Source organism: Hyaena hyaena, unplaced genomic scaffold (genome assembly GCF_003009895.1).
Source record: "Hyaena hyaena isolate Hyena2069 unplaced genomic scaffold, ASM300989v1 scaffold_105, whole genome shotgun sequence".
Taxonomy (NCBI): Eukaryota; Metazoa; Chordata; class Mammalia; order Carnivora; family Hyaenidae; genus Hyaena; species Hyaena hyaena.
In genome coordinates this window covers 358,329-370,822 of record NW_024080737.1, presented here as the reverse complement: position 1 = coordinate 370,822, position 12,494 = coordinate 358,329, and the positions used below count along the sequence as shown (strand labels likewise).

The 12,494-nt window shown below is 40.0% G+C and overlaps 1 protein-coding gene across 1 annotated transcript in view; it reads left to right on the top strand.

Moving 5' to 3' along the window:
• Nucleotides 1–12,494, top strand: part of PLCH1 (phospholipase C eta 1) — a 206,143-nt gene that overhangs the window by 175,595 nt on the left and 18,054 nt on the right. Inside the window, exons 13-15 of the mRNA XM_039236058.1 lie at nt 4,767–4,838; nt 7,686–7,777; nt 9,235–9,332. Coding sequence (XP_039091989.1) covers nt 4,767–4,838; nt 7,686–7,777; nt 9,235–9,332 — 262 coding nt within the window. The remainder of the gene's footprint in view (nt 1–4,766; nt 4,839–7,685; nt 7,778–9,234; nt 9,333–12,494) is intronic.

Genomic DNA, 12,494 nt, shown 5'->3' with positions numbered 1-12,494 from the left:
CTCTTATACCTTCTCTTCTTTTTTTTTTTTTTTTTAATTTTTTTTTTAAATTTATTTCTAGGAGAGAGAGAGAGAGAGACAGTGTGAGCAGGAGAGGGTCAGAGAGAGAGGGAGTCACAGACTGAAACAGGCTCCAGGCTCTGAGCTGGCAGTCAGCACAGAGCCCGACGCGGGGCCCAAACCCACGAACCGCGAGATCATGACCTAAGCGAAAGTCGGACGCTTAACCGACTAAGCCACCCAGGCACCCCTTATACCTTCTCTTCTAAGTGGATTGTTTGTTTGTTTGTTTGTTTTACACATTTGTAATTATTTGTTCAATATCTCTCTTTCGTGTAGATTATAGATTCCATGGAGACAAGAACTATGTCAGTCCTAATAACCATTGATTTTCTGGCTTATAGTGCCTGGGCCTTAGTACAACTTTCATATTAAGTTGTTGAATGAATGAATGATTTGGGCTTTGGCTGTGATTTTAACTCTACTTTCTAATAGAAATATCAGAAATGGGCAGGGAAGAAGGAGGGTGGGTTTATTACAAGCTATTGCATTTGCAGGGCATTGAGGGCACTTATTCTGGCCTAGAGGAGATCCCTGAGCTCAACTGGCTCGGCCACTAGCTGACTTCCCTGCTAGGGGCGCCCGTCCCTCAGGACTTAGGAATCCTCAGGCAGAGGGAGGACCATAGGGGGTGATCACCCTTGAATCTAAGTGACAACCTAGTGTTGGTGGTTACTCTCTAGAGTTTGTGTTCAGCTCTGGTTGGGCAGCTTAGCTCATGCGCCCACTCCCATCCTATTGTTTCTTCCTGGAGCAATAACTTACCAAGGATATAAGATAATATTGTCTTGTTAAGGCCATGGAGAACTTACTCTTGGAAGTGGTGCCAAGGTCAGCCCCTCTGAAGCTGCATGTTAGAGGAGCAGAATGGAATATCGGGGAGGCAACCAACATGTAAATTACAGCATTACTGCCGTTACCATTGATCATACAATTTTGAATTTTATTTAAAATTTCTTATAAATAGCAGTAAGCTTCTCCCCCTCCCCCTCTCCTTCCAGCCACTTAGTTTCAGCCACACAAATGTCTATAAAATCAGGTAGCTTATTTGGTTAGCTCAGCTTGATTCTGCTTCTTGTTCTTACTGAAGTCTCATTACCTAATCTGGGCTAATCACTTCCCCTGATGCTTTTGGAGAAGTTTTTGGTCCATCCTAGATCATTTCAATGGGACAGGCCACAGCAGGTGTTGGAGATTTTGGATAAAACATATTAAACCCATCTTTCTTTTGCTGCTCATGAAGGAAATCCTAATGGTAACTTCCCTATCAGAGAAGATAATAAGAGATCTCAATGTTCCAAGATGTGGTGGAGCAAAACTCATTCCCCTTTTGCTTATTTTTTTACTTTCCATTAAATCTGGGTGACTATAAGGATGGGTTAGACTGATAAAGTGGAGCCTGTAACTTTAATAAAGTTGGCTGTAAAGTGTTGAGGTTTTCAACATTGCTGTTTTCAAAACACAGCGCTGGTTCAGTGGACAGGCAAAGACAAGTTGCTGTTGAGAGAAGTACGTCTGTGTTGAATACACATGCATATTGAGATCCAAGGCTGAAGTCATTCTGTGTGGTTCAGGGTAGCATGTCATCCTGGCTTCCTTCTTGCCAGGCAGTCATTCAGCAGTGCACCATTGTGTTCTCCTATGCCGTCTTGGCCCAGGAGAGCCCTGAAGTAAAACAAGAATGAAGTGCTCATCCTTCAGCCTAGAAGACCTTAGTAGACACAAGAAAGAAGCCTGCCTTCTTTGGAGTTCTTGAATCCACTTCTGTCTTTACATACCAGTGGCAACTGTCTAGATGGCTATAGTTTTTCCCTAACTTGACTTTTCCGGCTCTTTTGCCTTCCCTCCCACTCTAAATTCTCAAGTATGCCACTCCCATAGTGATGTTTCAGAAACGTGCGTCTGATAATGCCATCCTTGTGTCTTAGCCCATTCAAAGTTTCCTCCCAGTTTGGGAGATAATGTTTACACTCTAGGATATACCCCATAGATCCTTTCTCAATGCTCTGGTTCCAGCTCCAGTGTACACACACCCTACTTCCTTTGTCTCCTAGAAGGTACCATCTTCTTAGCACTTGGCCTTTGTATTTGCTCTTCCCTTGACCACCACACACTTCTTCCTCCTCATCTCACCTAGAAAATGTCTACCAATTGGGGCGCCTGGTTGGCTGTCGATTCCATTGTGAGGTCATGATCTCACAGTTCATGAGTTCCAGCCACCCGTTTAGGTTCTGTGTTGATAGTTCAGAGCCTGTTTGGGATTCTCTCTTTCCCTCTCTGCCTCACCCCCACTCACACTCTCCCTCTCTCTCAAAATAAATAAATAAACTTGAAAAAAAAGACTTTTAATAAAAAAGAAAATGTCTACCCCTCTTCCAGCTTCAGCTTTTGCCTCCTGTCCCCATGGAAGTCCTCCTTGATCCTCAGGTCTGGGTAGGTGGCCTTTCCATGCCACCCTGCCAGGCCCTGCACTGCCCCCCATCATAAGTCTTATTACTTATTACACAGTGTTGTGTTCACTTGTCTCCACTATTAGATTTCAAGCCCAGTGAGGACAGAGTCTGTATCTGTTTTACTTGCCATCATCTTCATGTACATGCCAAGTTTCTAGCACAATCTCTGATTCATGGATTCAATAAAAGATGTGGTACTGACGCTCAGGGAGAGGTCAAGTTGGAGATAGGTATTTGTGTGTACAACCCTTCTAGGGAAAGAGGTGGTGTGAGATGGGAGAAGTTGGTAGAACAAGCCAGAGAGAAGATTTAGAGCTACACAGAACCCCTGTGTTATCACCTACCAGCTTTGTAACTTTGGGCATATTATCCAACTTCACTGTACCTCTTATTTGTAAAATAGGATTTTAACCATACTTATCTCTGAGGGTGGTTGTATATATTAAGTGAGACTATATGGAATGCAGTTAGCGTAATCCTTGGAGGTAGGTGCCTACTAAACAGGATGACCATACACCTCTCAACTTGCACAGGACAGCCCTGCTTCATACCTACTGTCCCAGAGTAATTATTAAAAGTGCCTCAACCACTCTTAAAAGAGTTCTGTTTCAGACAATAAATAACATGGTCCCATGACCGGTAGATGGGCTATTAGAAGCAGAAAGGAACTCGGAGGTTCATTGATCCATTCCTCTCCCATTTCACAGGTAAGAAAACTGAGGTCAAGAGAAAAGGCTTGCCGAAGGACATTTAGCTATTTAGTGTTAGAACTGGGTCTCCTAACTTGGAAAGAGGTGTTACTTTTACGACCATCTCTGGCTACCTTCTTAACTCCAGGGTTTTTGAACACTTAATGATCAGCTTCAATAGATCTCCAAAGTATACATTAACCAGTCAAATGAAATTACCCTGTAATCCCCCTATCCCCGCCCCTCTAGCATGTTCCAAACTGTCTCCCCAACCAATTCTTAATCTTTTCCCCTCCCCACCCCAAATTATATCTTTGATTAGTCTCTATGAATATATGTCAATGTCTCCCTGGCCTTTGGTTTTAAGTAGTTTTGCCCACTCACATTTATTTCATTTATGTGGTTATCTCTGTTTCTTCTCTGTTTAGCCAGAGTCCTAGGATGGGGCCTGCCAATCTGTCCTTATACCATGTCATTAGCTGTGAACCAGCTAATACATGTTTTTAGGGATCACGATTGAAAAAGAGTCTAAACCCTTTTCTCAGGGTGTCCTTTCTTTCCCCTAATGAGGCTTGAGCAAGGAGAAATGAATCCACATGAGGCTACAATACCTCTTCCAAATGCTCACCACAGAGGGAATTAATTTCAATGAACAGATAAGCTCTGCTGTGGTTTACTTAAACAAACAAAAGCAATCGTATTACCTAATAGATGTGCTTGGATTTTATTTATTTTTAATGTTTTAAAATTCCAAATAGCAGTATTCAATCAGTGTGATTATTATTTTTTCTCATTCAACAGAATTGGCTCTTAATGACTTGGCCATTTTTCAAAATTAAATCTACTTTTTTTTTTTTTTTTTTTTTTTACAAATAGTTTATTGTCAAATTAGTTTCTACATAACACTCAGTGCTCATCCCCAAAGTGCCCTCCTTCATGCCCCGCCCCCCCTACCCCCCACATCCATCAGTCCTCAGTTTTTGTCAGCATTCAAGAGTCTCTCATGGTTTGCCTCTCTCCCTTTCCCCCACCATTTCCGCCCTTCTTCTCCCCCTTGGTCCTCCGTCAAGTTCCTCCTAATCCTCCTATACGTGCAAACATATGGTATTTGTCCTTCTCTGCCTGACTTATTTCGCTCAGCATAACACCCTCAAGGTCCATCCATGTTGCTACACATGGCCAGTAAATCTACTTTTTAACTGGAGATGATTTATCCTCACTCAGGGCATTTCAGAAGAATATATCTTGTGCTATAGAGAGCCTTGTAAACAGCCTCTGGAGGGACCTGCATAGCTGGGCATTACTGAGAGGCCTTTGACACCAGTTTGGGGAACCTGTTGGCAGTTACTGTCTCCTGGTTGGTGCCCAGATCTCTCCATGCCAGTGTCTCCCTCTCTTGAGGCAGATTCCACAACCTTTGCAGTAGTGAAGGTGTGAAACAGGAAGAAATGAACAAGACCTGTTTGTTCTTCCTAAGGCCAAGGGTACCTCTGCCAATCCACCAGAACTAAGGAAAAACAAAAGGGAGGAAGAGAAATAGTCATATTATGTTTTATTTACTCAGCATCCAGATGTGAAAGAAAATGGAAAGAAATCACATGGACGATCCCTCATGACCAACTTTGGAAAACATAAGGTATGAATTAAGAGCAACAAATGTGCATAATTCAATTAATTTCAAGAGACTAGAAAATAACAGGACAATATCATCACAACTTTGGAATAACTGAAGATTTCTTAAATAGGACTCCAGAAAAGAAAAAGATTAATGAACTACTTTAAAATTTAAGAGCTTCTGTTCATTAAAAGTATCAAAAAGCAAATAGCATACTGGGTAAGAGTATTTTCAATACATATATTTAACAAAGGACTTGTATCTTGAATATATAAAGAATTCTTACAAATCAATAACAAGATACCATAGTTTTTATTTTGTTTGTTTGTTTGTTTTTGTTTTTTAATGGGCCAGAGAGTTGAGTCGGCTTTCACAAAAGAAGATTTCCAAATGGCTAATATGGAAAAGGTCCTCACCCTTATCAGTTCTCTGGGAAATGCATATTAAAATGATGATGAGATTTCATGTATATCCAGCACAATAGCAGAAATAAAATGATTGACAGCACTAAGGGTTAGTGGAGATGCTAAGCAAATTGAACTTTATACACTGCCAATGGGAGTGTGAATTTGTGCAACTACCTCACACTGTTTCACAGTATCTACTAACGCTGTATTGTGTACCATGTCTTATCAGTTCCATTGTTGTGTTTCAGCCTCATGACATATACCTAATATTTATAGTGGCATTATTTGTAATTGAATAAACAGGAAGCAGTTCAAATGTTTCCAAACAATAGAATGTATAAAACTTGTGATGTATTCACATAAGGGACTATTTTTCAGCAATGAAAATGACACAGTTACAAATATATGCAATAAAATCTTTATAAACATGACATTGAGCAAAGAGGCCAGACCCAATGTAGTACATAAAGTTTGATCCCATTTATACAAATTTTAAAAATAGGCAAGAAAGATCAATGAGGTAAAAGTCAAGATAGTAGTTACCTTTGGGGAGAAGGTGATGACTGAATGGGAGAATGAGAAGGCTTTTGGACAAATAATCCTCATTTGGATGGTATCACTTTGTGGAAAGTCATCATGCTGTATACTCAAGATTGTATTTTTCCAAACGTGTGCTATACTTCAATAAAAAGGTAAAACGTGTTATACAAGAAATCAATTATTGAATGTAAACTTTATGCGTGAAGTTTCTGTAAGGCTGTTTCTTATACTTTAAGGAATGGTGTATGTGGAGTTTCCTGCTCCATCAATAGGATAATTTATTAAAAGTTTGGACAAGATAGTCCTTATAATAAAAAATTAAAAACAACCAAAATGTTCAGTCCATGATTCATTCACAGAATGAATAATTATACAGCCATTGAAAGATGATCACTCTGGAGTTCAGCATGCAAAACATTGAATAAAAGAGTAAGGTCAAAAATTGATTATATAGTATGTCAACTTTAATAAGATGTCAAATCTATATAGAAAGAAAACATAGCCTCATTTATCTAAATATTAGGCCATTGGTGATTCATTACATTTTATATTTAAAAATGAACTTTCAAAAGACAGATCTATTATTGTAATACCTCAAGTTATTGACTATCTGTGGAATTGGGAGAATATTTCATTTCTTGATTACCACTACTCATTTGAATTAAAATTATTTTCTAAAGTAAATCTTTTAGGGAATATTTTAGCTTCAATAGAATTAAAATTTATTCTATCTCAAATCATATGAATGAATGTCCACAAGATTATTTATAGACTATTTATATTGAAAGCTAACATTATGTAGCTGACACAGTGACTTTCCACCCATCTCATTCAATCATCACAACAATAATCCTTTAAAATAGTTGTTATTGACCTGTCCTTTTAAAAAACAACAGGAAGCTGGAGAGGTCAGTCAACTTGCCAGCTTGATGATAGGCCAAGCTGGAAAGTGACATCATCAGATGCTAGGGTTCCCACACCATGCACCCTGAGGTTCTCAAAACATCAGTAACACCTGAGAAGATTCCAGATTAAATTGGCACCTTGCTACCAGTGCAGTAGACTTGAGTGTTTATGCTAGCTTGAGTAACAAAATCTGGAGAGTGATATGGCCCCATGGTAATGTGAGGGTGGGCTCCCTTTTCCTTTCTAAGCCGCCATCCTCAGATATCCAGGGTACTCATCTAAAGGTCTTTGTCTGTGGAAGCTGTAGTTTTGATGGCAAAGTTTTCTGCATTTACAGGGTCCCTGCCCACCATTTGTTCTTCTGTTATGTATTGATAAATATTGGGCTTATCACTAATGTGTTGGGGTGACTCTGCATCGTTCCAAAATGGCTTTATTTCTGACAGCCTTTAGTCCTACAGCCTTTCAGCTTAAATCCTGTGGGTAATAATTTTCATTCTTTTGCTAGAAATTAAAATGGGCCACAATCTCAAAAGTGCAGTTTTATTTAGGCAGTTATCTGAGTCCATGCTGATCAAAAGCAGGAAAAAGTTATTCATTTAAAAAAATTACTGCTTGTCTCTTTTTATCAAATGTGTCTTTTTTGAGTCAGCAGGAGTAGTAAGTTTCCTAAATAAGAGAATATTTTATCCCCTCACACTCACTTAAATATATATGACAACTCTGACTGTTCCGTTCATGGAGACCTTCAATGAATGACTAATAAAGTCTTTCTAAAACCTACATCTTAGGTGACTTAGAAGTCAATTTTAAAGCAGTTTTGCCTTAATATGCTAATAGGATTGTGACCAAAGATATGCTTGTTATTGATGGTAAGGCAAGCTGCAATATTTGGTTAATTTATTTTCTTCCAGGTAATTGTCCTTTTCATATATATTATAATGCCCAGTCCATTCTCCATATGTTGTTGATGTGCCTGAGTTTATTTTTAAGTTTACTGTGATTTTTCCAGCAGAAAACCACAAAATCACGGCCTAAATCTTACAGTACTGATGAGGAGGAGGACACACAGCAGAATCCTGGCAAGGAAACTGGCCAGCTGTACAGGTAAGAATCTCTACGTTTCTTGCTCAGACTCCTAGAGCCACCCCATCCCCATCAGCCTGGCTGTTCCAGTTGTATATATCTAGAGAATCAAATCACTAGGTCAAGTGCTCAGTGCATCAGGACACCTGAAGATCAACTGGGCATGAGATAATAAGACATGTAATGGACTTATACTGTGCCTGGCACATAGGGAACTGTTTCTAAGCACTAGCTGCAGTTGTCAGGTAAGAGATATCTTCAGAGAAGAGAGGGGGGCCACATGAGCTAGTACAGAGGGCTCTCCTAGGCGACTAAAGGAGAAGATGGATCATGAGCACATGTTAAGGGCCAGGCATCTGAGATCAGCCAGATTTGAAACTCTTGTTCCTTCAACATTAACATGGGGCAAGTTAGGCTTCTCTTATGTATCTAGTTTTGTTTTTTTTTTTTTTAATTTTAAATGTTTTATTTATTTCTGAGAGAAAGAGAGAGAGACAGCATGAGCAGGGGAGGGTCAGAGAGAGAAAGAGATACAGAATCAGAAGCAGGCTCCAGGCTCTAAGCAACTAGCAGCACAGAGCCTGATGTGGGGCTCAAAGACACGAACCTTGTGATCATGGCCCGAGCTGAAGTCAGACACTTATCCGACTGAGCCACCCAGGCACCCCATATATATCTGTTTCTTAGGATCATTGTATAGCTTAAAGGAATTAAACTGCTTAGCCCAATAATCCCTATTCCAATTAACTAAGCACTCAAAAATATTAGCTACTTTTTTTTATTATTGCCAATAGAATTTCAAATGAGTAAGATGATTTTCTGGCAGTTTGTATAAACAGTAAAGTCACAGAGGAATGTAAATTATATCACAGATAATGCATACACACACAGCCCTGTCTCTATTGAAAGACTGAAATTAAATGAAATTAAAAGCATAGAAAGGTCTTGTAGGAATGGATGACATTTAGTGCTCCATTAAATTTTATACTTAGCTTCACTTTGACAGAGTGTTCATACATAAACTAGTAACTAGAAAGGGCAGAGAGGATGCATATGGTTCCTACCCTTAGGGTACAGAAAGCTCAATATGTATTTACAGTAAAGGATGTACGAGAAATGGGATCACCTTCCAGGGGCCCTCTGCTGTGAATGTTCTTAAATAGAAGTCCAGGTTCCGCTGCCAAAGTGGAGGACATGCCCAGTGAACTCTGGAGTTCCTCCCTAGCTGGGGAACAGTGGCAGCCAAGCCCTTCACAACAGAACTCGCAAATACATAAGAAGATCCTGTGATTCTCAGCCGAGCAGTAAATGAAACCACGTGAGTTAGGGTACTCTGATGGAAAGAGAGCTGAACTAGGAATCACACGTGGGTTCTAATCCTGGCTCCATTAAGAACAGGTAGGGAAGGTGGAGTAACCAAAAGCCCCAACATCTTCCAGCTCTACAATGACATTTAGTCCTGGGTGTGTGTTTCCTAGGTTGGGTCGCCGAAGGAAAACCATGAAGCTCTGCCGAGAGCTCTCTGACTTGGTTGTGTACACGAACTCTGTGGCAGCCCAAGACATTGTGGACGATGGTGAGGACTGAGTTTTTCTTCTAGGGTAAACATTCTTGATCTTTCTTTGTCAACTGTTTATTAATCATCACACATTTCTGGAACTGTGTAGAGTCCAACCTAAGTGTCAGGAAACCGACTGCCAGTATAATGCTTTGTTCACCGGGAGGACTATATTGATTACTGCGGTTGCCTGATTGGCTGGAGATAGAGAAATTTCCTTCAGGGCAGAGGAGGACTTCACTATTCTGCAAAGACAAATGCACTATAGCAAGGTCTTGCCCAACGTGTGAACTATGGAGACCTGACCGGGTTCAGTGGCCAGGTAACAGATGGACATTCCTAGTGTGAATGACCAGAAAAAAGAAGAAATTAATTGGCTAAAATAGCACCTCAAAAAGCCCCATATTTTCTCATTGGAAGTTTTGACATTGATGACAATTATTTATTTATTTTTAAATGTTTGTTTATTTTTGAGAGAGAGAGTGAGAGAGTGGGGAAGGGGCAGAGAGAGAATTCCAGAGTGCAAAGCTTGATATGGGGCTTGAACTCATGAACTGTGAGATCATGACCTAAGTAGAAATTAAGAGTCAGACACTTAACCGACTAAGCCACCTGGGTGCCCCAACTTTGATGAAAATAATTTCATGCACAGATTGAAGTTTTAACAGAAAGAGCAGGGATTTCAGAAGCACCCACTTTTCACTGTTTTCACCTATTATTTGCTTTGTGTTGAGTTGAGAAATCCTTGTTATGAGTGTTCTTACCCTGGACTTTTCTGTTAGCTGCTCCTCTTCCCTTCTCATTTCTGTTTTATTCAGTTACTGAAAGCTTATAGAAATAAACTATAGTCATGTGGCTTTTCTATCTAATTTTAATTTTAGAGGAAGTGAAATGGAAATTAAAAATCTCTCATTTTCTCAACAAGTCTTTGTGAAGGAAAAATGACATTTTGCTGAGTCTTCTGTCCATTACAAACCTCCAGGATTCTTCCCTGAGATCTTTTTTGTTTTTCCTGTTCCACAACTGTATCATTTTCTGTCTACAGATTTTCTTACCTTTGGTGTTGATTCCTTCTTCAAATGGTGACAATTAAAAAGAGTAATTTCACATAAGAGAACATGAGAAACTAGGATTCTCAGCAAGTGAAAAACACATCCTTATAATACCACCTATAGCTAGAAAATAAACTCAGTGAGTGGTTTAATGGAGTTACAGATGTATTTGGTTTATAGGAATATAAGTTCTTTTTTTTTATTTTTAAAAAGCTTTTTAAAATTTATTTTTGAGAGACAGACAGACAGAGCAAGCAGGGGAGGAGCAGAGAGTGAGGGACAGAGAATCCCAAGCAGGCTCTACACTGTCAGCAGAGTCCAGTGAAGGGCTCGAACTCACCAACCATGAGATCATGACCTGAGATGAAACCAAGAATTGGATACTTCATTGACTGAGCCACTCAGGTGCCCCTAGAGGAATATAATTTCTTTTTTTTTTTTTTAATGTTTTATTTATTTCTAGGAGAGAGAGAGAGAGACAGCATGAGCAGGGGAGGGTCAGAGAGAGAGGGAGTCACAGACTGAAACAGGCTCCAGGCTCTGAGCTGCCAGTCAGCACAGAGCCCGACGCGGGGCTCGAACCCACGAACCGAGAGATCATGACCCAAGTGAAAGTCGGACGCTTAACCGACTAAGCCACCCAGGCACCCCTAGAGGAATATAATTTCTAATAAATACTTTAAGAAATTATAATTCTATTAGCTTAATGGAAAATAATATTGAGTACTCTTTAGCTCTAGAAGTTCAGGAGTTTTTGTTGTGTGTGTATGAGTGTTTGTGTGGCCACAAAATCAGCAATAAATATTGAATGCATGTCTTATCCCAATGCAAAGCAACTCAGATCTACTCACATGCTAATTGATATGTGCCTAATTAGTAAGGTCATCTTGATGACAATGTGGTTTACATATTTATGTGGAGAGAGATAGAAAACAGTTATAGTGATTATAGTGTTTCTGCATCTGAATGTGGTTTGTCAAAAAGACTATATTTCCGGAGTGTGTGGGTGGCTCAGTTGGTTGAACGCCCGACTTCGGCTCAGGTCATAATCTCACGGCTCATGGTTCATGGGTTCGAGCCCTGCATCTGGTTCTGTGCTGACAGCTCAGAGCCTGGAGCCTGTTTCAGATTCTGTGTCTCCCTCTCTTTCTGCCCCTCCCCGACTTGTACTCTGTCTCTGTCTCAAAAATAAACAAAACAAAACAGATCAAAAAACCCCTTCTCCTTAAAAAAAAAAAAGACTGCTTCCTCCCATCGTGTTTGAAGCATTGTTCATCAAAATCTGCAAATAAGATTATTTTTAGTATGCTTGACATATTTAAACTATGTTAATAAGTATGTCAATTAAATATATGTGATAAGGAAAGAATCTATATGAGGGAAGTCATCCTATTAAAAACTGCAGTTCTCTTATTTCTTTGCCTCCATCTTGTATACGTGATCATCCCAAGTTCCATCTCTAGAGTGTAACTGGTAGTCATTTGGCCAGCATTTAATATCCAAGGGTATGCAATCCTGACGACAACAGGGACCCTGGGGGACTGTGTGCTCCAATGAACATGCACAGTGTGGATACAGTTTCGGCCCAGCTGGCCCACCAAGACTCTAGTTCAGTTCCTTGGCTACATGAGCTGTGTCCCTCAGTCTGTGTTCAGATACACTTAGCTTGCCAGAGAAAACACTGAGAAGGGAAGGAGGCTCTGGGCAAGTTTCATTCTTTATTTAGGCTGGTTTCTTTTAGCAGATCCAGAACACATATGGCTGGTCATTTTAGAGGTGGGGTGTGGATATTTGGTGAAGGGGCAGGAGGAGTAGTGGCATTATAGACCTGAGACTGGGGGGAAAGGGCAGGATGCTGAATGCTTGGTGGGAGGTCACCTCCATCATGACCCTCAAATTGGCAGCCACCTTGGCCCTGGATTGACATCTCCTGCTGATAGTCAGGAAATTTTAATATAGGCTTCCTGTTCTTTTACCTCCCTTTATGTATCCCATTGTACATATGGATGGCAGATGATTGTTCTTGTTTCTGAGATTTTTTTATAATGCTCTTTAAAAATCTGTCTCCACTATTGTTCCTGTTCATAATTCTATCCCAATTAGCATTAAAACTCTTTTTTTTCTCTTT